This window comes from Phalacrocorax aristotelis, chromosome 2 (genome assembly GCF_949628215.1).
Source record: "Phalacrocorax aristotelis chromosome 2, bGulAri2.1, whole genome shotgun sequence".
Classification (NCBI taxonomy): domain Eukaryota; kingdom Metazoa; phylum Chordata; class Aves; order Suliformes; family Phalacrocoracidae; genus Phalacrocorax; species Phalacrocorax aristotelis.
Genome location: NC_134277.1, coordinates 153,347,676 through 153,373,853, shown reverse-complemented (window position 1 = coordinate 153,373,853; position 26,178 = coordinate 153,347,676). Strand labels below are relative to the sequence as shown.

Below are 26,178 nucleotides of genomic sequence, written 5' to 3'. Positions count from 1 at the left end.
TAGCAATGTCTAACTCTGTTTGCCCCTGTTGCTTTGCATGTTTTTGAATGCAGATTGTGAAAGAGTGCCCTGGTATAGAAAGACAAGGGTTTAGCTAGCTTTTCAGGCCCTTTCCACATAGAGGAAAATCAGCGTGACTGCTAAAATAAGGCATTTTAAATACAGCCTAGTTCAGAGCTGCTCTAGGCTCTAAGTGGCATTGACTAGGAAGGAAACTCTGGCTGCTCAGCAGCTTTAAAAGGCAAACTTCTCAACCAGTGTATATCCTAGTGCCAAGGAATTAAGCAGTACCAATGAGCATGCCTGGGCAGCTGGAAGTTGATTGTCCCTGCTGATGGATTGCTGGAATGGTCGTGAGCAGAGCTTTGGCCTGGGGCAACTAACACTCTCGCAAACAATTCAGGAGTTACCCCAGGCACAGTTTAGGAGTTAGAAGAATGACACTCCTGATAACATGGCATTTGGTTTTGTAGGATTTAATAATACAGATGAGTGCTGTTCTGTGCTGGTTGCCCACAGTGGCAGAGAACAGTCTCAAACACATTTAATTTACTGATACAGACCTAGTTCTAGAAGCAGTGGTGGAGCCTTCTCAAAATCTCTGCTATGCCAGGAAATGCTCTTCCTTCCTTTCAGTGGGGGCCATTTGCATTGTCCACCTGACAGTGCTGCCTGCAAACGTGGCTTCTTAAAACCCATGTCTTTGAGTATTGGTCCCTTGTTACAGGAAAATGATGCTTACACTGAGGGGAGCACTAGGAGTACTGTGTCTGCAGCCTTCCTGTGCAGCAGAAAGATCAAGAGGTTCCTATTGCTTTTCCTGCCTCTCTGGAGCAGATTGGCTCAAACTTTTCCCTTTCATTGCCTGAGTGGCTGCTGAGCCTGAGCAGACTGACAGTGCAGAGGCAGTTAGCAAGCCATGCCTTGTGCTTTTCAAGATTCTTTCTGTTGTGCTGCTGATAATTTCTGTATTGTTTTTGCTTTTAGTCATCTGCTGCTTATATCCTTACAGGTGTAAGACTGTCTCTTTCCTGTATAGTTTTGGAGTGCCTCGCACAGTGGGACCCTCTCTCGGGGTCAGCTATGGATGCTGCCACAGGGCAGCCATGGTAGAAGAATAGCAATGATAAATGTTACAGGAGCCAAATAAAGCACATCAAATACATAAGGAACCTTACCATTCTTTACAAACTTGATGGATGTGTTAAGGCGAGCAACATTGATATTCAGCTGTCCAACAACTCTGCGGTATCTTCCACAGTCACAGACCGTGCCTGATGCAATACAAAGGATAGACAATTTATCTGTTCAGCAGCATTTGTGTGTGTGCATGGAGGGTCATCTGTAGCCCACTTCCAAACCTCCTGAAGGCTTGGCCTCTGCTTGTGGACAGCCAGTCTCGCCCTGCCCCACTGGCCATACTTCTGTTGATCAAAGCACTTAATAATTTGGCTCTGTACATTCCCTTGTTAACTGGCTTAAGAATCCCTATTTTTAAAAACGTGATAGAAGAGTTTGCCATCTTTCCACCCATATAAGTGTGATTTGCACATCCTCTGCCCCTCTCATTAGCGATCCCGTCTAGCTGCAGAGATGTGGCTTGTCATGGTGATCACTACAGCGTTGCATCTGAATGCCAAAGGTCTGCCTCTGTATCTGTAAACAGCACAAGTCCCCAGCCTTCTAATAGAAACAACAGCATCCATGAAATGGGGAACTGCTGCTTTCTCAGTGAAGGAGTTTTGTGAGTATGCATAGAGGTAGGATTGGCAAAGCTTTGGTAGAAGGACTATGTTAGTGAATTGCTGCATGCAACTGTGGTACAGCACTAATAGTTGATACCAACTCAAATGATCAATAACTTTCAAGCACTGAAGTCTCAGTTATATTTTTGTTGGTAAACTGAAATTTGGCTTGGCATAGCTTTTGTTTGTTCCTCTGTTATTCTCAGGAAGAAAATAAGTTGCTGATGATTTCCCAGTAAGAAACGAACTGGCATTGCATATGAAATCTCTTAAAAACTAACACAACTGTATGTTCAAGGTGAGAAAACATTCAAGGTTATTAGGACTGAGAAGAACTTTCTGGGTCATGAGATCCAAAATCTCCTCCTGTAAGCAAATGAATTGCATTAATCTGACAACAGATAGTGCTCTATCTAAAATGACTTATTTTTCATCACCATGCTCCTATTAGGAAACAATTAAAGGACTTAATTCCTTTGGCATTCAGAAACTTTCTTCTGGTTTCCCATACAAATGTACTGCTGGCCTGTCTGTGTGTTAGTTTTTATGGTATCAAATATTGCCCATTAATTTAGGTAATTCTTCTCCATATTTTGTGTATGTTGGTACATTCATAGGCATCATTCATGTCCCCACCCAAGCCTTCATTTTGCTAAACCAAACTTTGTCAGTCTCTTCCTGTTTGTTCCATCTATTCTCAGGTTTTTCCAAGGGCCTCAAAATTTTATGTAACTCCAGACAAACCAACCCTGAAATCAAAGACCCAGCAGACTTGACCATTCTGCAGAGAAGGATGTATAGCATACCTGCTTTCCCCTTTTTTCCAGAAACCCCTGATAAGCCTTTGTCTCCTTTGTCACCTGAATAAAGAAGAAAATATATTCTCAGATCTCAGACAGTGTACATGTCAGGGGAGCGTATTTGAAAAACCTCTTTAATGATATATTAACGGTGCGCTTCTGATAGGAAGCCCTGTACTGTACTGGCAGATGTGCCAAGTCAAACAAACCATGATTAATTCTGGTGTATGGAAATAAGGAGAACCCTTTAATAGCTAACTCACTGATAACACAGGCATCTTGTGTGCTGCTGGTTCCTGGTACCACTTACTTTAAATATAAACTGCAAAATGATCCTGAGGGCTGAAAGCACTCAAGAAATCTGTGAGAGGTGAGACCTGGATTCACTCATTGCCTCGCAGGATGGAGCCCTTCCCTGGGTTCAGTAGCTCCATGATGGTATGAAGCACCAGATGAGGCTGATGTGTACTAAGCCACTGAATTCATGTGTGCAACATATTATGTGTGTGGGCAGCAGTTAGCACCTGCATGAAATGAGGTCAGTAAGGACCAGCGTTTCATTTCAGATATAGTTCATGGAAATGTGATTTGTTTTCATCCAACAGCTTTCCTCTTCTTCTGTAAATCATAAAAATGATAGAAATACTTCTCCAAACGTTTTGCTACTATATTAGTGGAGGTGAATATCTTTTTTTAAAAATCTCAGCTGTAATTTGCATTAGGAACAGCTGGACTTTATCTGGAATTCATGTCAGCTCTCCTTTTATGAATTAAAACCTTCAGAGGTCAAAACCACTAATGCTTGCTCTGCCTTGCGGATGGCCATGTTTTGATGTGCTTTTTTTCTTTATATGGTTGTGGTTTTTTAAAGAAATTAGGAGTTGGCTGTCGTTTTAATTAGCATTGCTTGACAGCAATTCATGCAAATTCAGCACACTTACAAGGTGAAATTTCAGGGTTGCTTCATTAAGAATTTGAATATCTAATGGTAGATTTAAACAGTGAATTAGTGACCTTTGCTTCTGAAAATGAGGCAAACTAGAAGGAGACAATAAATTGTACATTCAGGTTGAGAGCGAGCTTGATTTAAAGGCTCAGAGCATCCGTTTACTAACAGATAAAGATAAGCAATTTGTGGGATTCTTAAATTCTGGTTTCCTTCAGTGATTGAAGACATCTTAGGAGATAACAATCTGTGTTTTCAGTTGTCTAGGTACTTCTAAAAATGAGTCCCTCAGGCCAAATTCTTTTGTTCTTCTCTGATACTGAGCTGGCTAGAGGCCATCAAAGGTTTATTAAAACATTGGCTTGAGAAGCTCCCTGAAGAGATTGTTCCATCCACTCATCTGCATACCTCGGTTGATGCTGGTTAGAGACCACAGAGTTGCCCTGGGGATGGTAGAGTCCCTGTCAGCTCTCAAGGCAGGTCTCCTTGTGGCAGAAGTAGTATTCCTCCTTAAGTAGCTCTTTAGGAATACGGGAAAGGAATGCCTGAGCCTCTTCTCAGATGACTAGAGCATAATTTCATTAAATTATTGTCCAGGTAGACTTGGAGTCTACCTTGATTTGCAAGTAGTTGTCATCCCTGGTTACATGAGTGCTTTCTTAAAACTCCTAAAATCCTTTCCTTACCTAGCTGTCCTGTGCACTGCTTGCTCACGAGTCCCACAGCAGTGCAGGTGACAAGGTGTGGCATCCTGAGCAGCAGCAGAATATTGACTTAGGCCTTCAGCATCCAAAGCAGAAGCACAAATTTAGCTTTCTCTTTTAGAGCTGTCCTGGTTTCGGCTGGGATAGATAATTTTCCTTCTAGTAGCTGGTATGGTGCTGTGGTTTGGATTTAGGATGAGAATACAGAGATGTGCTGAGCAGGGCTTACACAGAGTCAAGGCCTTTTCCAGCTTCTCACCCCACCCCACCAGCGAGTGGGCTCGGGGTACAGAAGGAGCTGGGAGGGGACACCGCCAGGACAGCTGACCCCAACTGACCAAAGGGATATCCCACACCATATGACGTCATGCTCAGCATATAAAGCTGGGGGAAAAGCTGGCCAGGGATCCACTGCTCAGGAACTGTCTGGGTATCAGTCAGAGGGTGGTGAGAAATGGTCTTGTGCATCACTTTTTTTGGGTATATTTTATCATTATTGTTATTTTCTCTTTCTTTCCTGTCCTACTAAATTGTGTTTATCTCAACCCAGGAGTTTTACCTTTTTCTTTCTATTCTCACCCCATCCCATTGTGAGGGAGTGAACAAACGGCTGTGTGGTGTTTAGCTGCCTGCCGGGTTAAACCACAACAAGAGCGTTCAGAGGATTTACTTCACAAGGGCCAGATTTCTCCCTTCCTCTTTTACCATCAAAAAGGATTGATTTCTTAATTCATAAAGTAAATTATTTTAGCCAAGCAAGTTGGATATATTGCACATGGGAAATGAAATTAATATCTTGGTTAGCTCTTGTCACCAATCTTTATGCATAACTTTATTTGGAGAGTGTTGGTCTCAGCTGTTATTTTATATTACTCCATACCTGGAACTCTCACAGAACACATATTTACCTTGAGGGGAAAAAACAAGAAAATTCCCAGACTAGAACTTACCCTTTCCACCAATTGGACCGATTTTCCCAAGCATTCCCTGGTCACCAACATCCCCCACAAGTCCTTTGTTTCCTAAGATAGGAAATAAAGAGGAAAAGAGTATTGATGGTTTCTGTCATTTCTTCCCCAAGGCACTGTTTAAGTCTCTACTTCTACTATTTTTCCTGAGTGTGGCCAGTCAGCATGTGTGGCTAAATTGAAATGAGTGGAGCCCCAAGGATGGTTGGAGGAGGAATGCGCAGATCTCTGGTACTGTAGAATATAACAGTAGGACATTGCAAGGCACCTTAGGAGAACTGCCTGTTCAAATGCCCAGAAATGTCATGTTTTCTTAAAGAAAATATAAACTAAAACTGCTAGTGAGTATTGTAGTATTGATTTTACTTTACAGATAAACCAGGTCAACAGTTGGTTTTATCTAGGGTTTCTTTTTCTCCACCCCAGACAAAAGCCTTTCCATCTTCCTTGAAGTAAAGCCCTCATGGCTTTGCTGGGAATCCTCAAAGCAGAACTGTAAACAGGGAGCTACTAGTTTTGCTCTTACATGCTTTCCCAGCCCTCAGAGCACCAAAATAACAGATGCTTTTAAAATTGATTAATAGTTTGAGTTCTAAAATAGCTGGGTAATGATGACAGCCCAGTCTAGGGAATCTCAGTTCTTACACTGAATTTACCATCACTAAGATGCTTCCTAAATGGTTGGTTACCTGATTCCCTTGTATCTTACCTGATCTTCTTTTTAAGGTAAGAAGCAGTGTCATATGAATGCATTTAAAAATTGAAAAGTTTTTTTTATTATAACAAAAATAACAGGGTGATTTTAAAGTGTCTCTAAAGGTAAAAAATTTCCTGATTAGTCTTAAACCACTGTCAAGGGAGAAAGACCATGGATATGCATTATCATTAAGCTTTTGAATTATTCAAACAAGGGTGACACCATTACATCTGGTGCCTCCGAATGCTCTGCTCAGCTCACACTGTGGATATGGGATATGTTTAATAGAGGCGAGTCCTGAGACAACTGCGACTCCTTGTTCTCAGTTCAGATGCTGTTTGATTAGAGGAACTTTGTTGCTCAGTGTATGCCTCCATTTGCTTTTCTGCAAAACAGGGACAACTGGGAACAAATTTTGTTGAGTGTCCTGATGTACTGTTAGGAAAGAACTCTCAAATTCAGTTTCAACTAAAATATCATTTCAGTAAGAGAACAGTAATCTTTCTGATTATACATATGATCTGGGTCTTCTGGCTCGCACCCATGGCAGCCACTTGGGAGAGCAGCACTGGTTTATTACATGGCTCTTTAAATTTGTTGGCATATATAGCTGTCTTATGTGTCGGTAGGAATTGCATCAAGCTCTCCAAGTATTGTTAGGTTCACTGATTAATGTCTGACAGGATTGTGAAATCCACTGGTGCAACAGGAGTGAAAGCGTTAAACGTTGCTAATCATATGTGCCAGTACAATTTTGTATAAAGATATTCATATGCCAGTAATAGCCAACAAACTGTCATAAATACCTTTTGGTCCTTTTGGTCCAACCTTTCCTTGTTTGCCCAGTTCTCCTCTATCTCCTTTTTCACCTTCATCCCCTTCCAAAAAAAAGAAACCAGAAAATAAAGCATCATGGTACATTTCTCTCAGTGCAGGAAGTGCAACTATACCTCATCAGAATGTAAAGTTCACAGGGTTTTTTCTCTAGTAATTTCTTTTTGTTTCACATTGAAGGCACGGTAGCCATGGGATAAATTTGCAGAGAAATTCTGGTGAATCTGACCATCATTACTCTTCGCTGGATAAAAAACTGCCTGTATGGTGAGGCCCAAAGAAAGAGTGCTGGTGAATGGGGTTAAACCCAGTTGGTGGCTGGTCACAAGTGGTGTCCCCCAGGGCTCAGTGTTGGGGCCAGTTCTGTTTAATATCTTTATCAATGATCTGGATGAGCAGATTGAGTGCACCCTCAGTGAGTCTGCAGATGACACCAAGTTGGGTGGCAGTGTCGATCTGCTTGAGGGTAGGAAAGCTCTACAGAGGGATCGGGACAGGCTGGATTGATGGGCTGAGGCCAACTGTATGAGGTTCAAAAAGGCCAAGTGCCGGGTCCTGCACTTTGGTCATAACAACCCCATGCAACGCTACAGGCTTGGAGAGGAGTGGCTGGAGAGCTGCCTGGAGGAAAAGGACCTGGGGGTGTTGGCTGACAGCTGGCTGAACATGAGCCAGCAGTGTGCCCAGGTGGCCAAGAAGGCTAACAGCATCCTGGCTGGTGTCAGGAATAGTGTGGCCAGCAGGAGCAGGGCAGTGATCGTGCCCCTGTACTCGGCACTGCTGAGGCCCCACCTTGAATATTGTGTTCAGTTTTGGTCCCCTCACTACAAGAAGGACATTGAGATGCTGGAGCGTTTCCAGAGAAGGACAACAAAGCTGGTGAAGGGTCTGGAGAACTGGTCTTATGAAGAGAGGCTGAGGGAACTGGGGTTATTCAGCCTGGAGAAAAGGAGGCTGAGGGGAGACCTTATTACTCTCTGCAACTACCTGAAAGGAGGTTGTAGCGAGGTTGGTGTTGGTCTCTTCTCCCAAGTAACAAGGGATAGGACAAGAGGAAGTGGCCTCGAGTTGTGCCAGGGGAGGTTTAGATTGGATATTAGGGAAAAATTCTTTCACCAAAGGGGTTATCAAGCATTGGGACAGGCTACCCAGGGAAGTGGTTGAGTCACCATCCCTGGAGGTATGTAAAAGACGTGTATATGGCGCTTAGGGACCTGGTTTGGTCGTGGACTTGGCAGTGCTTGTTTAACAATTGGACTCAATGACCTCAAAGGTCTTTTCCAATGTAAACAATTCTATGATTAGGAAAAGCTATAAACTTTCCCTTTTGGTGAGGCTATTCCAACATGGGAATTATACAACACCAATTTCTAGTCCTACCCTTTAATCCCTATTAGCTATAAAGCAGATAAATAAGCCAGTCTTTCTCTGTTGGGGAACCTGTACGCCCATGGAAGAACTGCCAGGGGAGGAGGCAATAGGAATTTATTAATTGTTCCTAGTCACTCTGTTCATAGTGACTCTCTGTTCAAGGTATGCAGGTGCTTTTAGAATGTGAATGGGAGGAACCTAAATATGTTGAAATAGATCTTAACATAGACCTTAGTCTTAATGTGTCAGAAGTCTTCGGTTTTTGACAAGTGATATTTATATGTTGATGTAATAAACATGTTTTGCAATTACTCCAGTGCTTTATTTTGAAATGTCATGTACAGAGTATCTTTAAGAGGTAAAATCATTGCATTTATTACAGTAATGCAGCAATTTCTCCAGATGACATCAAGACCCCATTACACAGGTTCCTGTATAGTTCTGTGTAAGTACTCTTACTATTGTAAGAGACAGTCTCTCACTGAGCAGCTTACAGTGTAAGGGAGCAAGATAGCAACTAGTAGGAAAGAAATGTTATCTCCTTCCTTAGGTAGCATACAATTTCACTTCACATTATGCAGGAAATTGGAGGCACAACTGGAGCTGATTTGCTGATTTTCTTATCTTCTACTACTTAGTTTTGAGCCAAATGCCAAGAACATTTTTTACTCTTTTTTACTCTTTTGTTTTTGTTTTTTGTTTTTTTTTTTTGACAAGTGCTGAGGTGGGACAGCCCCTGTACCCCTTCGCACCAAACAACCAGCACTACATACAGGCAGCCTTCCAAAGCCTCTCCCCCTGTCCCCTATCCTTGTCTGCAGTAAGCCGTGCCGCGTGGTGGGAAGCAGTGCCACAGTCTCTTAGCCAAGCCAAGATCTCACATGTGGGTGGCAGCCAGTTGTGTCTGTGCCTGCAGCCCACAAGGGGAGAAGAGGCTGCAGTTCAGCATACGGAGTACTCAAAGGAGGGAAGTTTGTCTGGATGTCAGCAAAAGAGAAGTGAGGACGGAACAGCATTACGTGGCAAGACCAATAACCTGTCTCAGTGAGGTGCCTCCACCCCTGGCAGAAGATGTTCAGGGAACTGGATGTGCCGAGGGTGACTATGACCCAGGCAGCCACTTTCAGCCTCCCATGAGCAGTGGTTTAAAGGGCTTGCCTGAGCCAAGCGCTGCATCCAGACCACTCGTGGGCAGCCACTAGTGATTCTTCCTTGCACAGATTAGTCTTGTGCCTTTTAAACCCATTTATATTTTTTTCCCCTATAATATCCTGTGGCAAGGAGGTCAATGATTTAATTATGTGCTGAGGGAGAAACTAGTTTCCTGTGGTTGCTTTCAGACTGATCATTTGATTGCAACTCATTTTCTGAAAAATACTGCCCACTCATTTCTGATTTACCTTCTCCTACTTCTGTAGCCACAGGTAACAAACATATCGTGAGGCTGTTCTGTGTGGTGATGACAAATGAGAAGTGGTGGATATTAATTCCAGCATCTAAAATGTAGTATTAGCTGTTTGACTCCTTTCCATGTCAGTTACGTGGACTGGGCTGAGTCTGTCCCTGTATGCCAAGAAAACTTCAGGGTTGGGACTCCCTTGTGGAAGGCAGATTTACCCTGTTGGTTGGGATGCCCTTGGGGGAGGGGGTGGTCAGTGGTCCAAGCTGAGGAAGATAAAGAGCTGAACTTCAGTTGGTGTTGGAGGGAGGAAGCATTTGCTAGGGGGGACGGACAAGGAGGAAACATGATGTGGTGTGTGTGCTGGCTCACTCACATGCTTTGTTTGTTTTTGATACCAGCTGCACCAGTACAAAGTAGGAAGGGAAAAGGCTATAAGCAGTCAGCAACAGAAATTTTAAACATCTCTGTTTTCACTGGTCCTTAAAAATACTGGAAAAGTCAGTATATGTTTCCAAAAGCCAAGCTCCTTAAATATCCAGCTGAAGCTGTGGGTCTGAGCCTGGAGCTGATGGAAGGATGCCTGCTTGTACTGCATTCTTGTCTACTGATCATCAAACAGCAGAGCCAGAGAATGTATGGTTTAATTTCTCTGTTGACCTCAGTGCTAACACCATTTGCAACTGAGAAACCAAGGAATTGTCCTTTCCAAACCCATCTACGAACCCCTTGAGAAAAGTGTAAAAGTCACTTCTCACTAGTTCAGAAATTCAGAAAAGATTCCCAGAGGCTGACAAAGGGCTTGTGAAATGAAATTCTGGGAGAAGGTTAAAAGCTGATCTGATCATGGTCTGCAAAGCCATACAGGGGAAGAAATGTGTGATAATAGAAAGGAAGCAGGGTGTGATTCAAAGGCTGGAAAAGCTGGATGAGTCCTGACTAGAAATGCCACATGGGGATATTTAACAAATGGATTGCACTCTCCAGCAGGGGAGGAAGATGTAGGAGGCTTTTCATGTCCAGCCTTTCTTCGTGCAATGAATTCCTTTGTGTAAGATATGCTGTAACTCTGGGTCTGGTGTAGAAACTGCTGAAGGAGTTTCTTTGGCCTGTGTCACACAGCAGAGAAAACTAGATTCCTGCTGAGCTTCCAAACCAGGGCTTGTCACCCTGGCAGTCCTCATTACTTCTCTCAGGCCAGCCAGTTACACTCCCTGTGGTTTGCAGACTTCTCTGTTGAGTTAAAGCTCTAGAGAGCCTGTTGTTTGCTGCAGAAATAAGACTTCAGCGCAAGAAAGGTGCTTGCTTTTTTTTTTTTTTTTTTTGTAGGAAATGTTGCTTAGACAGTTAATCTTAGAAATAGAGCCCAGGAAAGAAAGTCAATATACCAGTGGAACCACTGTGATTACCTTCTGAAGGTGTTGTCTTCCAATCTCAGTTTCAACATTTTGAGCCACTAAAAGCTGCGATGTTTTTTTCGGAGAGACTCTGGAGCAAGCATTTCACACATGGGGCTGCTGGAGATGAAGCTAAGTTGCCCTGTATGGGCCATCAGACTGAGAGCCGACAGATGAAAGGGATAAAAGGTGTGGGAAAGATTTTTCTGGGGATTCTGAGACATTAGGGAGTGTCTCAACTTTTATTGCTAACACCTCATGTAGTTCCAAGTTTTGTTCAAGCCCTCTAAAAGCCTAAGGGAGAGGGAAGTAAGGTCTATCACCTGCTTCATCTTGGCATAAAGCAGCCTACCACGCTCTGCCTTAGTTTCCCTACCTAGGAAAATGGGAAGAATAATAATTTGCCTATCTGTAAGGGAGAGAAATCCTGCTTTGCTCCCCATATTGCATCTGAGAATGGGTAGGCCATTATAAAGCAAGGGTAGAAGCAAACAGTATTAGTTAGTTAAACTGTTAATTTAAGATTGGATTAAGTTCAGTGCTTGATAATATGGTGTTATAATTATAAATGCATTGTGTCCCTTTAGCTGTTGTGTACAGGGATCTCAAATTTCGGCAAGACACGTGAACTCTTGGGTTATGCTCCCCCCTTGTGGTCTCACTATGATTTGCAACCAGGTAGGAGGGATTGCGAGAGGTTGGTTGACTTAGTTTTGAGCAGGGATTGAGTTGGCTGGTCTTTAATTTGTAATAAGTATCCCTCCCTTTCCTCTGGGACTTAATGTGGACAGGTCATCCCACTGTATTAGCCGCTTTTTTGTAATCTGCCAGAAAAAAAGTTTAAATCCTGAAAGTACTCTGGGCTGAGTTTTTGAATTTTGTACTACTGTGCTTTGTGCAACATGAGTTTTACAGGAAAAAAAAACCTCTAATCTCTTGTATGCTTGTAGTCTATACCTAAAGGTTAACCTCCTCTTTGTGCTGCTTTACACTTGGGGGAGTGTCAAATTAAGTTTTATCCTAATTAGCAGGTTTTCACCTTAAAACTGTGGTTGCAAGGATGTCAGATAATACACTGCACTTACATTTGAAGCATGGGTGAAGCACTTGGAGCCAGTAGCTGAAGCAAGACTATTTCTCAACCTTGTTAGTATTCCCTCAAGCTGATTCACTTCTTCTGTGTCACAGATTTAAAATACTAGACTATTAAAGTGAACACATGGAACAATAAATTACCAGACTCTTCCATTTTGGGACTGTGCAAGACAGAAGGAGAGCAGAAGCCATAAGCAGTAAATAACTTTTGTGCCCATTAGAAAATTTTAATTGTAATTGAGAGGGAACCCCAGTCCTCCCTTCTACAATCAAGCTCGGGAAAATGCTGAAGGTCTAATAATCAGTAGGATTTTTAGGCAGTTGAAAGGGGCTCTGCCTTTTTAGGAGTTTCACTAAATAATGCAATGTTGAGAGGTTACATTTGGTAAGAATTTAACTAGTAAGAATTCACTGACCTTCAAGTGACTTAGATTTTGCTGCTGAATCTTCTGTAGGCAATTTATCTGGTTTGTTTGCACAAATGGAAGAAGTTTTCAGGTTAAATTGTTCATATATGTTTAGTGACTCTGCAAGTATTGTGATCAAGGGCTGACCCTGGTTCTTGGAGAATCAGGGTGTAATCCCTGGGGATAATGGAGCCCACACTAATCTATAGAGGCAGCCCTGCATCAGGGTGAGAGGATGTCTGCAGCATGCCTAAAGGCTAAAGCTGGGATGAGACTCCTAGCTGGGCTTATGCATGTGTTTCTCTGGGAGCACGCAGCGTCCAGCCTTTTCACTCAGAGCTCTGCTGAGAGGCTCCTGGGTCCATGCACGGTTTTACTGAGACACTTTACCAGGTGTGCTGGCAAGTCATGGCCTCAGGTCAGCTCCAGTTCCTGTCTCCTGACCAAAAATACTGCACAAGTGTAAATGCTCTCTAAGCCTCTTCTTTGCAGTGAATCAAATAAATTGTTTCCTCTGAAGCAAAAGAAGGGCAAAGACCCTTGACTGCAGTGACCCCCCCCCAACGGGCAGTACGGGTGACACTGTCCCAAGTTTAGCTCCCTGTACTCTGAACTTTAGCACTACCCCCACGGGCTTAGAACACACCACAGCCCCAAATACCTTCCTCCACACTCCAGGGTGTATCCACCCTTTCAAATGATAGAAATACCACTTATGCTGGGCTTACAGCACAGTGTCCTCCTACATCAGACACTCTGAACTGAAAAAAGCCTGCCACCAGCCAAAAAGTCCTTGAGAAGCCCTGGGGGCATGACTGATTTGCTGTGAGGGGAGGAAGGATGGTTAATCTTTATTAGGATGCACATGGGTGCTTTGCACTGCTTGCCTTGGATGCATTTAGTATTCCTAGGTATAGCCAATGTCTCACCATGAAGGCTTTGTATGGAATCTGTTATGCAGTTTTACCCGCTGATCATGCATGATGCAGTTCTGCTGAGCTCCATGTCTCATGCTTTTAGTTCCACCTGAGGTGGCGCAGGGACCTTCCCCACCTCCACAGAGTGTGAAGAGTACAGGCGATTCTGCCTGTCCTGGGTGTTAAACTAAAGGGATAAGGACATGTGCATAATTCTGAAGCTTTGAGGCTCCTCCCAGAGCAACTGAATGCCTTGCCCTCCTGGAAGAGCCTTGGACATAGCCACAGGATTAGCTTTGCAGCCTATGGACACTAAGTGACCCTCAGCACCGTGAACCTTTGCAGCACTTGTGCGTGCACAGTCGCTGTTGAGAGGTTTTGTCACCAGAGGGAGTCACAGGTTCCAAGAAATAAGAAAATATGGCCCAATTTGTCTTTCTAGTGTATTAGCATGTCATAGCTATGTCATTTGAAAACCTCAAGATTTCCTCTAATTTCACTTTCAGTGTCTTTTAGATCCTTAACAAATCTTCTGTAGCAGTGGGGATTCTTGCTTTCAAGCTATAAATGGCTAGTGAGGACAGGATTTCTTGACATCTGCTTATCTGATAGAATGTCATTTTCCCTGTCCTTCCTCCTCTCTTCAGACCCCAGCACAGACCTGCACACCTCCCTCCCCTTTGCCTGATGTTGAGCAGTCTTTTGACCCTGTGTTGAAGGAATTCAACTCACTAAACAGGAATATCAATAAGGCAAATAATAGACATTTTTAATGAGTGAGCTGAATCAGCTCAGTGAAAAGCCTGATGAGTAAACAGCCGAGCCAGCACAAGGTGAAGGTAGGACCACATGGTCAGACTGACAGGCCTGTAGTTCCCTGGATCCTCCTTCCAGCCCTTCTTGTAGGTGGATGTCACATTTACTATCATCTAGTCAACTGGGACCTCCCCAGTTAGCCAGGACTGCTGATAAAGGATTGAAAGTGGCTTGGGTCCCTCAGTACCCTTGGGTGGATCCCACCCAGCCCCATAGACTTGTGCCTGTCTAAGCGGTGTAGCAGGTCACTAGTCGTTTCCCCTTGGATTATGGGGGCTTCATTCTGCTCCCTGTCCCTGTCTTCCAGTTCAGGGGGCTGGGTACCTGGAGAATCACTGGCCTTACTGGTAAAGATTGAGGCAAAGAAGGCATTAAGTACCTCAGCCTTTTCCTCATCCTTTGTCACTATGTTTCCCCCACATCCAATAAAGGAGGGAGATTGTCCTTAGCCCTCCTTTTGTTGCTAATGGATTTATAGGAACATTTTAAATTGTCTTTTATGGCAGTAGCCAGCTTAAATTCTAGCTGGGCCTTGGCCCTTCTAATTTTCTCCCTGCATAGCCTCATGACACCTTTGTAGTCCTCCTGAGTTGCCTGCCCATTCTTCCAAAGGTCATAAACTCTCCTTTTTTTTCCTGAGTTCCAGCTGAAGGTCTCTGTTCAGCCAGGCAAGTCGTCTTCCCCACCAGCTTGTCTTGCAGCACAGGGGGACAGCCTCTTCTTGCACCTTTAAGATTTCCTTCCTGAAGAATGTCCAGCCTTCCTGGACTCCTTTGCCCTTCAGGACTGCCTCCCAACGGACTCTGCCAACTGGGCTCCTGAACAGGCCAAAGTCTGCCCTCTGGAAGCCTGAGGAAGCAGTTCTGCTGAGCCCCCTTCTTACTTCTCTGAGAATTGAACACTCTATCATTTTGTGATCACTATGTCCAAGACAGCCTCCAGCCATCACATCACCCACAAGTGTTTCTCCGCTCATAAACAACAGGTCCAGCACGGTGTCCTCCCGAGCTGGCTCGCTCAGCAGCTGTGTCAGGAAGTTATCTTCCACACACCCCAGGAGCCTACTAGACTGTTTCCTCTCCGCTGTATTGTATTTCCAGCAGATATCTGGTAGATTGAAGTCCCCCACAAGAACAAGGGCTAGCCATTATGAGACTTCTCCTAGTTGCTTATAGGATATTTCGTCTGCCTTTTCATCCTGGGTGGGTGGTCTATAACAGACTCCCACGATGATATCTGCCTTGTTGGCCTTCCCCCCGATCCTTACCCATAAACACTCAATCCTACGTCACCATCATTAAACTCTAGATAATCAAAACACTCCCTAACAAACAGAGCTACCCCATCGCCTCTTCAGCCTTGCCTATCCCTTCTGAAGAGTCCATAGCCATCCATTGCAGCACTCCAGTTGTGAGAGCCATCCCACCATGTTTCCATGATGGCAATGATATCCCAGTTTTCCTGCTGCACAATGGCTTCCAGCTCCTTTTGTTTGTTGCCTATGCTGTGCACATTGGTGTAGAGGCACTTCAGTTGGGCTATCGATCCTGCTACCTTTTTTTGGGGAAAAGCCCTAATTCCTTTGTGCATGACTGGGAAATAATTTTTTTTTTTAAGTAACAGAAATAATTTAAATTATTCCTGATTCTTTTTTCACTTGGCCTGCCCAATTTAATTTTCACAGCCTGTTTCCCTGCCATTCTGACATGATCTCAGACCTATGGATTACAGTGGCTTCAGTGAGGAATCAAACGGACATTGGTGAGAAATGCAGACCCAGTATCTTTTTAATTTACGTATCTTAAGTCCCCAGATACACGGATTGTAGCTCAGTCTGATAAACTTCAGAAACTTACCGTACGCTAAAGTGAGGAAGTCTGAAAGACATGAAAAATAGAATTATGTGTTGAAATTAAAGGGCTCTTCAGATCAAACGTGAGGCGCTAAGAGAGAAGTTTACTTATAGGTTTGAACAGCCTATAGGATGTAGTAAGGCATTTTATATTTTCAGAAGGAAATGTGGATAGCAGCATATCTGGTTTCTGAGAGAGTTTGAGATTTTCCAGGAGTGGAATTTGGTAAGCGCAATGAAAGCTGAGAGATGGACAGCTAAACTGGAGACCACAGTAAATAATATTTTGAGGCGCCAGCCAACGTCATAGAGTTTATAAGCATAATTTGTCAGAAATAATAATAAGGAAATGCTTTACATCTAAATTGCTGTGGGAAACTCCCGGTATTCTTCAGATCTCTTCTCTTTCCAGTTTCTCAACCTGGATCTAATTCAAGACCTTTGAAGTTCCTGTGTCTGGATTTCAAAGAAAATGAGCTGAGACCTGGGACAGCTAGCAACATCTAAAGCCAGTCTTCTGAAACCCTGAGCTCCCATGAATCCATGTGAAATCAGCTGCCGCAGAGCCAGCCCCACCGCAGTCTCATGCTTTTAATGGGAGTTTGGTAGTCAAGAGTTCTGGGCCCTCTGCTTATTTCTGCCCTCATGTTGTTGCTTATTGATTTACCCAGACCAGGTCAGATCCCACCTCATCTATGTCAACAGCCCACTTCCTTTGCAGATTAGACAAAAATGAGCTTGCAGTTTCCAGGCAAAAACAGGCTAGAAGAAAGGACAGAGCCAGGACACCAGTTGAAGGCAGAGCCCAGGAGAGCAGACGTGGTGTTCCTGTTGCTGCCACAGCATGGACCAACAGCTGGTGCTTCTGCTCTCACCGCACTAGCTGCTGCCTCCCCACAGACCCAGTTCCTTTCTCAGCAGCAGCAACAAGCCAGCCTGCTTCCAGGCTTGGAAGGGTGGAAAGTAGATGACAGAGCCATGACTAATTTTGCTAGGCCAAGCACTAGGCTGCTCTGGGAAATTAGCTGTTTTGTTTATGATAGATCTCGTTCTGTTTGTACCCAGGAAGTCAATGGAGTACTTCAGAACTTGGCCTTTTTTGCCCTAGTTACTCAGATCTGGTTCAGCGTTACCTAATGTAAATTTTCAGAGGTCCTGTGCCAAAGCAGTCCAGCTAAGACCAAGTTGTTCCTAAACATCTCAGGTCAAACACAAAAATAATGAGTTATGAATATTGAAAATCTGTTTTGGTCCAAAGCACATATTTTTTTTCTTTCCTAGGGTATTTCAGTAAGGATTCTAGAAAATGCCTCACACTTCTATCTTTAACTGCTATATAAGCCAGCTTGCTGTGTACCTCAAAAGCTTTTGCAGGAAGGCAGAACAAGACACCAGGACTTGTGCACTAGGACTATGTCATTGAAAAGAATCCCCTGTTTTTGAGAAGAGGCCTGAGCGTTGCCTGGAAAAGGAAACTGGGAGAGGAGCGTCAGCTTTTCCTTTTCTTTTACTCTTTTTTCTCTTTTTCTGGAGTGCCTATTTAGAAAATTTCTTTGTATAATTCTTTACAAACAGACTTCAACTTTCATTTGCTTGCACCAGTGATGGAGAAGCAACAGAGGGAGGGGATTGCAAGGCACCTGGTTTGCATCACACAGAACCACCAGAGGTCAGGCTTAAACTCCTGTTCGTGCTGAGCAGTTTAATTCGGACTGACTTCTATCATTGCCACAGAAAGTGCAAAAGGACGTTTACTGCATTCCTTCTGTTCCTGGGAGACTGCATCCTTCCAGAGTATTTTCCAGCTCTTTGTGCTGTACATAAAGGCCTCTGTTCTTGCCTCATGCTTTTTGGTAGCTGGTGGGACTGTCACAAATGGTTTAAAGACTTTCCTGATAATCAGCCTGGAATTACCCTTTCTTTTTATCCCATCACTCATATCATACTTCTCTTGTGACATCTTAAGTATGAGCATAACAAAGAGTATATTTTTGAAGGGGAAGAATTTGACTTGCACAAATTAACTTGGACAAGTTACATGTGACTTGTACAAGAAGCGGCCAATTTTTTCAACATTAATGACCCTTTCTGAACATGTGATTTGCAGGGCAAGCATGCAGAGATGTGAGGTGCTTGCTTCTGTAGCAACTGTGAATGCCTATATGATGAAGTGAGCAGTGCAGCCTCCAACAATGCAAGGAGTTCTGAGCCTCTCCAGACTATCTCGCTTCTCCCTCAGCTTTCTCCTCTCCATTGTGCTGTGTGATGGGAACAGCAGTATTGCTGTGACTAGCACCAGGGGCATCCCACTTGTAGCCCACAGACTGGATCTAGCCTACAGGCAATTTGTGCCTTGCACTGGGATAGGTGAGGTGAGACCACGTAGGGAGTCTTACAGCTATTGAATACTTTTTAATTCTTTGCACTTCTCCGTGCTTTGGCCAACACTCCCACGTTCATATGGAAGGAGGAAGTTGCCACAACAGGAATCTGGCCTGCGGTTCTAGAGAAAGCTGGCCAACATACTGTGTGAGTTCAGCACCTCCGCCTCATGGGAGCACCAGAGTGTTAGATTATAGCTGAAGATGCTGAGCAGATGGGGGTGAAACTTGTGCAGGGTGGATCAAACCCCATTTTGGGGAGAATGGTGGACAAAGGGGCACAACAGATGTAGCACAGAAAATAAAATGTACAGCAACAAAATTCAGAGGCCTGTCCATTGTCAGGGTTAAAGTTTGAGCAGGAAAATGTTGCCTGTGGCTGTGGTGTGGTTGTAGGCTAGAGATCATGTGCTCTGAGTCTGAGACATAAGATGGATAGAGGAAAACTGGCAGCAGGACGTACTTTCTTCTGCCATATTAGGTCAGTGTGCTTCATGCTTGACTACAAGGGATGCCTGAGAAGTAACAGGGTAGTTCACGCAATCAGCCTGCTCAGTCTTTAGTTGTGCAGCTGACTGGCAGTCAAAACAACCAGTGCCATTGTGACTGTCCTGCATGAGCTCAGATCTGGTAGGAACTGAAATCAGTCTACAGGATCAAACCACATAGACTGCAAAATGAGTTTGATGACCTGCGGTGGATGTGAACCAGTAATCTGGAGGTGATTTACTTGATACTCCTTTTACCAATTCTGGATCTTGGGCAGGGTAATCTAATTTTAAAGTAGCAGTGAGGACAGTGCCAACACACTGTTTGGTTCCTCTTGTGTCTTGGTGTCAGGCAGGAGGTAGTAGCACTGGTAATGACTAAATCGTGACTTTCTCAGTATTATGCTTGCAAAGAACCATGATATCTAACCTTTAAATGCTCCTTATACAAGCTGGACCACAGAAACCAGCTGGAGTCCCAGCTAGTCACATGTTGTCACCAGACCACCTCATTAGCCTTGTGACTTGTTAAACACAATTCGTCAATCTTTGTTCTCCAGCCTGACATTATTCAGATACTAACTAAACAAACTCCCACTAGCATCCTTGGGGATCATTACATCTCTCTGCATTTATGCTGTGGCAGCAAAAGTTTAGGCTTAGATTGTAATCATGAAGAAATTAACTTGCTGATTAAAAATGGTCCTTTAAACAACATGCATTTGAATAATCCATCATAAAAACAAATGCATCTGTAACAGTGCTTTTGACTTGGTAAATTTTTTTCTGCCTAAAATTTAAATCAGTTGCATTTTTTCCTCTCAGTCTGTAGCCTATAGAAAAATACAATGATTACTAAAAAGAAAGCAATAGTTCGAGCCGCAATAGCTATGGTGTGGAATATATATTTTTAGATCTGTCACCGCACGATAGATTTGTACATCCTGGACCTAATTTTTGGCTGAGATACTCTCCAGGCAATTCCACTGACGTTAGTTGTGTTACACAAAAAAGTACGTTAATGCAGAAAATTTGGTTTTGGTTTCAGATATTTGCAAAGTGTTTCGAAGATAAAAGAACTGCGCATGCCAGAGCTGATCTAGTTCTTCTTGAAATCTGTAGTGAAGGTCCTGTTTAATTCAACAGGAGCTGCTGGATCAGGTCTGATGAATGCAGCAGAGCTGTGTTTACAAGTAAGCATTTGGAAATAGTCACAGTTCAGTCATTTTAAATATTGCATATCTCTCCTTAACTATAGGTGCAAAGTGAACCATTAACAGTTGACAATAGGTGCCTACTTTCAGACGAAGTCACTCAATTTATGGCTGCTCACTGTACTGGTTGTGTGATGAATACAAGAAGTAAGAGAAGATTTATGTGGCTGCAAAAAGATGCAAAAGGACACCTCTAACTTGTATGAGGCTATGTGGCACTGTTCCTGAAACTAAAGAAAAGCCAATTCAAATCTCCTTGCTTCAGCACTCTCCCCCATCACAGTTCCACTTTTCTAGATGTTTGTACAGTCTGCAGTAATTCACAGCTTGCATCCCCAGCCCATGCCACAAGCCCTCCATGTCTCTGTTTTTAAAAAGCAGCCTTTATCAGTACTGGTCTCAGCATTAGCAACCTGATATTCCTCACCTTTTGGTCCAGGTAAAATTGTGTGTGTCGAGCAGACATCTGTTGTAGGTCGATTGTCAACATCAAAACCAAAAATCTGAACTTGGAAGATAAAAAGCACTACTAGGGTCCCGTATTTCCTTAGCTGTTGATCCTTCTTGCTGCTCATCCTTACAGCTTCTCAGGAAATGCCTTTCGTTGCTACAGTCTTAACAAATGCAGCTGATTCAAAAATAAATGCCCCAGTAACTGAAGCAGAGCAAAGATTGGGAGCTACATGCAAGAACAACTAAATAAAATGAAGAAAGGAGTTTGATGATGCTGTAGTTATTTCTGTCCTGCACATTATCCAGGATATTTATTTAACACTGACAGCTGTTTATTCCAATTTATCTCTTATCTGTGAGATGTTTAGCTGCTTTTGCCATGGAAAATTTCTCCAATATATGGGGATATATCTTTTGTCTTTTTTTTTTTCCCTTTCAACACTGACTCTTCATGCCCAGTTTTTCACTTACTCAAGAGACGTAAGGCTTTAGTATTGTATCCAAGTGAGTACTAATTAGTTACAGGATACTTGTGGCTGGTTTTGTGCTGGAAGAGTAATGCAGGCTCCATGTAATATGTAGAGAGACTTTTCTACAAAAGCTTTCCGCCAAGGGGACTGTTAGTGACAACAGACAAGCTGCCAGCCTGCTGTGGGTGGAAGTCTATTTCACACCTTTTAGGTGCCATGTACCTGTAGCCCCCAGAGTAGCAAATGAAAAATTGATGCTACCAATGGGTGTTTGAGCCAGAAACCCAAAAATTATGGTTTTATCGTTACAGAACGCTCCACAATGGTTGCTCCAAGCCCAGATTATGTTGGTAGGCACAGTACAGAAGGAAAAACTTCAGAATTGAAGCCACAGAGTAGGATGAGCTTGAATGACTGTGGTACCTCCTCCCATACCACCTACTTGCTAACTGAGAGATACCATACGGGAGGATAATGGTATAGTGTAGATCCCAGCAGAATGTCATGTTTGTGTTATCCAGGAAGCTGCTGCTCATTCAAATCCACATGAAGTAAGCTGTCAGATTTTCAGCTGGGTGTTGGGATTGTCAAACCAGGTGTAGGATGTGTCCAGGATGGGGGAGCAGATAGCATGCAAAACCACTATATATCCTCTTGGATGGAGCTGTGACAGATATCCATCCATGTGAAATCCCTTCCTAGAAAAAAACCTCTAGCTTTCTCTTAGGGAGAACACTGTAACCGGGGACAGCAGACTGTTCAAGGTAGCCTGGCAGCAAAGAAAGGGGGGATGAGTATTTGTAATCTTTCCAGGAATTTTGTTAACTTCTGGTTTCTTACACAGTGAAGGAGACAGCTACTCAAAAAGCTGAACTATGCTTTTGAACTGCCTAGTGTGTGAGAGGGCATGTTTGCTTTCCATTCTAGGCAAGAAATATATTTCCTATGATAAAATCTTTTGAGATGTTTTCCTCAGTATTTGAGAGAATATTAGTTCCTTAGCCCTACAACATTTCAGCCTTTTGGTAGACAGAAAAAGTAGCAACACTGGTGTAAGAGTAAATACCTTTTCTTAAAGGCTGAAGGAAGGCTTTGATTCCAAGCTTTCACATAGGATGAAATGTTGGCCAAAGTCCAAGAAGGGTCAAGACACTCCTCTCCCTCTTTCTTTCTATCCTGGTCACAGACTGTCCCACTTTTCAAAACACTTTGCTTTTTTGTTAAACTGTATACAGTACTTTTCAGAAATAAATAGCAGTCTCTGTCCTAAAGAATGTCATCTAACAAACACCCTCAAATATGACCTTAATAACAGATACACCACTGCTAGAGAGGGAGGAAAGAGAAAGCCGGGATTATAGATGGATCGAGTTGTACCAGGAATAAACTTGTTCCTCTGTGATTTGCGTTGGGCACTGTGCCTCTGACTTGTACACTGTAAATCTGTTTTATTTATCTTTTTCTTCTTTTCACTTTCCATTTTGTGAGCAGAAGGTCAATGTAAGAGCAAGAATAGAGAGCGTAGGAGTGGGAAGCTAGTGTACTTAGCTTTGGAGGAGGCATTTTGGGAAATGTTGCCAAACTGACGTGAATGATGCTATCTGTTCCACAGTACTGAGAAGACTTACAGTGACTTCTTTGTTATTTATCAGGGATAAAGGGGGATAAGTGTAAGTGAGAGAGGAAACCATTTGTTTAACCAGTTCAGTCACTGACTAGGACTAAGCAGGGAACATTTTTCTGATACTACAATTGCTGTGATAATTTTCAAATGTTCTCATTCTACATTAGAAAAGGAATCAAGACCCTACATTTTTTTTCCTCCATGAAAGTCACAAAACCCCTAAACACACAGTGAGAAATGAAGCTTAATATATCCAGGAGCTTAGTAATGAAGGCATTTACTTAAAATGTAGGAGATCCAGATTCAAATTCTTTCTCTGCCTAATTTAAACTAGTGTTTGCACTAGAGCCTTAAGGTTATATTGACTTATTACAAGGCCGTTTTGCTAATCAGTTGTGTCTTCCTGTATGTTGGACCAGAAATCCTGTCCTGGAGCTAGGAAACATTCTTTAACAAGCAATCCATCAAAACTGATACACTAGCATGAAAAGCTTGGGTTTTGGCAATTTGGTATTTATCAAACCAGTTCCACTGAAAAAATCTTCAAACAGCTTCATTGGTGATAGAGATTTAATGAGGCACATTGCCTATTGTGCATGTTAATTCTTACTGAATCGGGCCTAGAGAAATGTCTGTAGGCAAGAGAGAAAAACAAACTAAGCAGTGTTGTCCAGACATAAAAGACATAAAGCAAACATTTCCTAGGGTGTTACAAGGAAACCCTGAGAAGACACAAAATCCTGAAAAATTCTGTTGCTTTGAGTTGAGCAGTAGTCGGGTAACCTTTGTGTAGTGCATTGCCTCCTTGGAGTCCGAGTACTTCCTTGGTAATTTGTATTACCTTCACTTGCTTATTCTTCAGATGTTAGTTGTTAAATGTCAATAGACTATAAGGAGTACAGCGAATATCCTGAAATAGTGTTTGTCAAAAGGTGGCCAGATGTACAGCCAATTTTAATAATTCATAGAGTCCCAGATCCTGTGGTTGAACTCCAGGCTAATACATCCTGCCTATTACCATGGGCTGATTCAGCCACAAGTGCTGAGAGTCCGCTGACATCCTTTCCAACCCAAATTTCATATTAAGGAGAACTTTCCTCTTCTGTACCTTACTATACTGAATAAACCTGGGGGCATCTGAAGTAAAAGGAAAAAAAAAAGTACAATATTTCTCTCCTTTGGGATCCCAGATGGTTTCGGTTCTCCTGGTATGAGAGGTCATGACAATTCTGAGTGTTTCAGCCTGTCGTACTGGATACATCCATCAATCATGGTGGAAAAGCTTAGAAAGAATGGAAGATGAAAAGCAATAACATGGTTTGCCAAGTGTAGGGAGGAAAGTAATCCTAGGACGATTTTGTAAAACGTCATTTTGGTTTTGACACCACGCAATGACTACTTGAGCCTGCAAACAGTCTCCACCACCAGTTGTTCCTCTGAGTAAAATATAAACAATGACTAGACCTTGATATTGTTGCAAATAACTGACAAAAAGAACCAAACTAAGGACAAAGTTCTCCAAAATCTCCTTGCTTCTACGTTCGGTAAACAGTGCTTGTAGGACTCTAATGATTTCAGGTAATACTTGTTGGATATCTGAGGGGCTTCATCAGCCTCAGCAGTGTAGTAATATATGTTCCCCCACCAGCTGTGATCTCCCTGGTCTCCTGCGAGTGAGTTTGATTCTGTTGAGTTGGGTACCTTGAGGGATGGGTGTGAGCGTTCCCTGCTCTGACAGAGGGATGGCACTCTAGGAGAACCTCAGGTCTGCTTTAGAGCTTACAACCCCTTCTTGGGATATTCCTGCCTCTTCTTTCCCACTCCTATCCCCCTATCCCCCTCAGCTTATATCCCTTAAACAGAAAAGCTGATCCAGATTCCAGCTGGAAGTGTCTGCTGTGAGGCAGAAGGGATCTGGAGACAGCTGGTGCCCAGGGAGCAGAACAACTGGTCAGCACCAAAATCTCAGGAGGAGTTTGGGTTGCAGACCACAGATTCGGAGAGCTGCTGGGCACTTTATGAGGTGCAGTACTGAACCCTGTACCCCATTTTTTAAACAGACCTCAGTTGTGTGTAACTTCCACTCAGCTCAGGTAGCACTGCATTACAACCTTGCGTTTCTAACTTTTTCACTTTGCAAGAATTTACTGGCTCACAGTGAATGTGTTATAAGCACTTTTATTGTGAACACTTTGATTGAGAATACTTCTCTGACAGCTTGCAGGCTTTCAATTCTACTGAAGATGCCTTTGACTTTACTCATATGGCATCAGCCTTCCTGGGATGCCTGAGACAGATACCTGTGGCTATTTTGTTCCATGCAATCACTTGGAGAAACTGTCCAAAAAAGTAAGGCATTCACATATGCATTCAGAGATGTGATAGAAAGTGAGATACTCAGTGTGGTTTGTAATTGTGTTTATCTAAGTGCAGCCTCTTCCTGTGTCAGAACAGATTTCTGCAAACAAGAGGGCAATGATTCAGTTCCAGGGGAAGACTGACAAAATAAACCCCAGCTTCTGCTGACCTGATGCAGTGCTGAACAGTGTCCTACCCTGGGAAAATATTTCCTGCTTCATTTTCATAAATATTTATGTAATTCCTTCTGGGAAACATGTCGTCTTCAGAAAACTGAACATGCTGCTCCCTGACACAAATTTAACTGTTTGTTTACACATGAGAGATTAAGGGCATGTACCCAGCCTCAGATTTTTACATTCTTATCTCAGGCATTTTTGTCTTTCAGAGTTCTCCTTCACTCCTCCTAGAGATCTCATCACATCTTGAGCCATGGGGCTTAGTTCTGGCTCTGGAATTTGAACATCCCCGATGTGCTTTGGAGACTCGTTGTTTTGGGCTGCAGAAATAGGGACCAAATGTAATGTTCTGCCTGGAATCACACTTCTGTCTTGCCCAGTTATGCCCTTCCTATCCTCGTTTGAAGCTCATCTCTTAAAAAAATCATGTAAGGAATTAAACAGAGGATTGCATGGCTAATGAAAGTATTTATGTTTAGAAACAGACCTAAACACACTGCTGTGAATTGAAATAGAACTGGTGTGCAGTCTTTTGAGTTTGCTTTCTAAGTTTAGAGTAGGGATTAGCAGCAAAGTTGTGCACAAGTTGCCCCAACAAAACAGGTATAATCCCCACCATGACAAACCAAAACAGGTTGATCCTGCTCTCTTTAACATTTTTTAAGAGAACAGGAAAATCACTGACCCTGAAGTACAGACTGACAGAGCTTTGTACAAAGCCTTGTGTTAGTGCAAAACTGAGCTTTGCTTGTCAACACGCTCACAGCCCTTCCGTGAAGTGACTGTGTGGGGTGCTCCGGAGAAAGCCATGTGATGGGTGGAAGACGTAGTCGCAAGAGGTGGCAGACACTAAGCTTGCACTCTGGATAAAACATGCGAATAGTAAGTGGTACCTTGGTGATGCACTGACCTGTACATTTTATATGAAACCTGTTTATCGTGCAGAGCAATGACAAAACTTCAAAGCACAAGATCTGTCAGTCCTGCAGGATCTTGGTCTTCTGGTCCTAGCACTCAGATGCTGTGCCTCGTATTACCCATTTGACCTTCTTGTTGAACATGT

The 26,178-nt window shown here is 43.1% G+C and overlaps 2 protein-coding genes across 13 annotated transcripts in view; one reads left to right on the top strand and one right to left on the bottom strand.

The window, feature by feature from the left end:
- COLEC10 (collectin subfamily member 10) overlaps positions 1-20,851 on the bottom strand; it is a 31,230-nt gene extending 10,379 nt beyond the window's left edge. For all 3 annotated transcript variants that reach the window (XR_012659296.1, XR_012659297.1, XM_075085664.1), the window contains exons 1-5: positions 20,459-20,851; positions 6,667-6,738; positions 5,146-5,217; positions 2,552-2,605; positions 1,179-1,274 (exon numbers count right to left, since the gene is read on the bottom strand). Coding sequence is in view for 1 of the 3 variants with exons in the window: in XM_075085664.1 (XP_074941765.1) it covers positions 1,179-1,274; positions 2,552-2,605; positions 5,146-5,217; positions 6,667-6,738; positions 20,459-20,606 (442 nt within the window). In the remaining 2 variants the exon portion in view is untranslated. The remainder of the gene's footprint in view (positions 1-1,178; positions 1,275-2,551; positions 2,606-5,145; positions 5,218-6,666; positions 6,739-20,458) is intronic.
- The window catches only part of TNFRSF11B (TNF receptor superfamily member 11b), a 102,433-nt gene that overhangs the window by 18,365 nt on the left and 57,890 nt on the right, over positions 1-26,178 (top strand). Inside the window, exon 1 of one of the 10 annotated variants that reach the window (XM_075085656.1) lies at positions 23,854-25,997. The exons of the other annotated variants lie outside the window; for them this stretch is intronic. The gene's annotated coding sequence lies outside the window, so the exon portion shown is untranslated. Of the gene's footprint in view, positions 1-23,853; positions 25,998-26,178 lie in introns of those variants that run through there. 10 annotated transcript variants of the gene reach the window in all.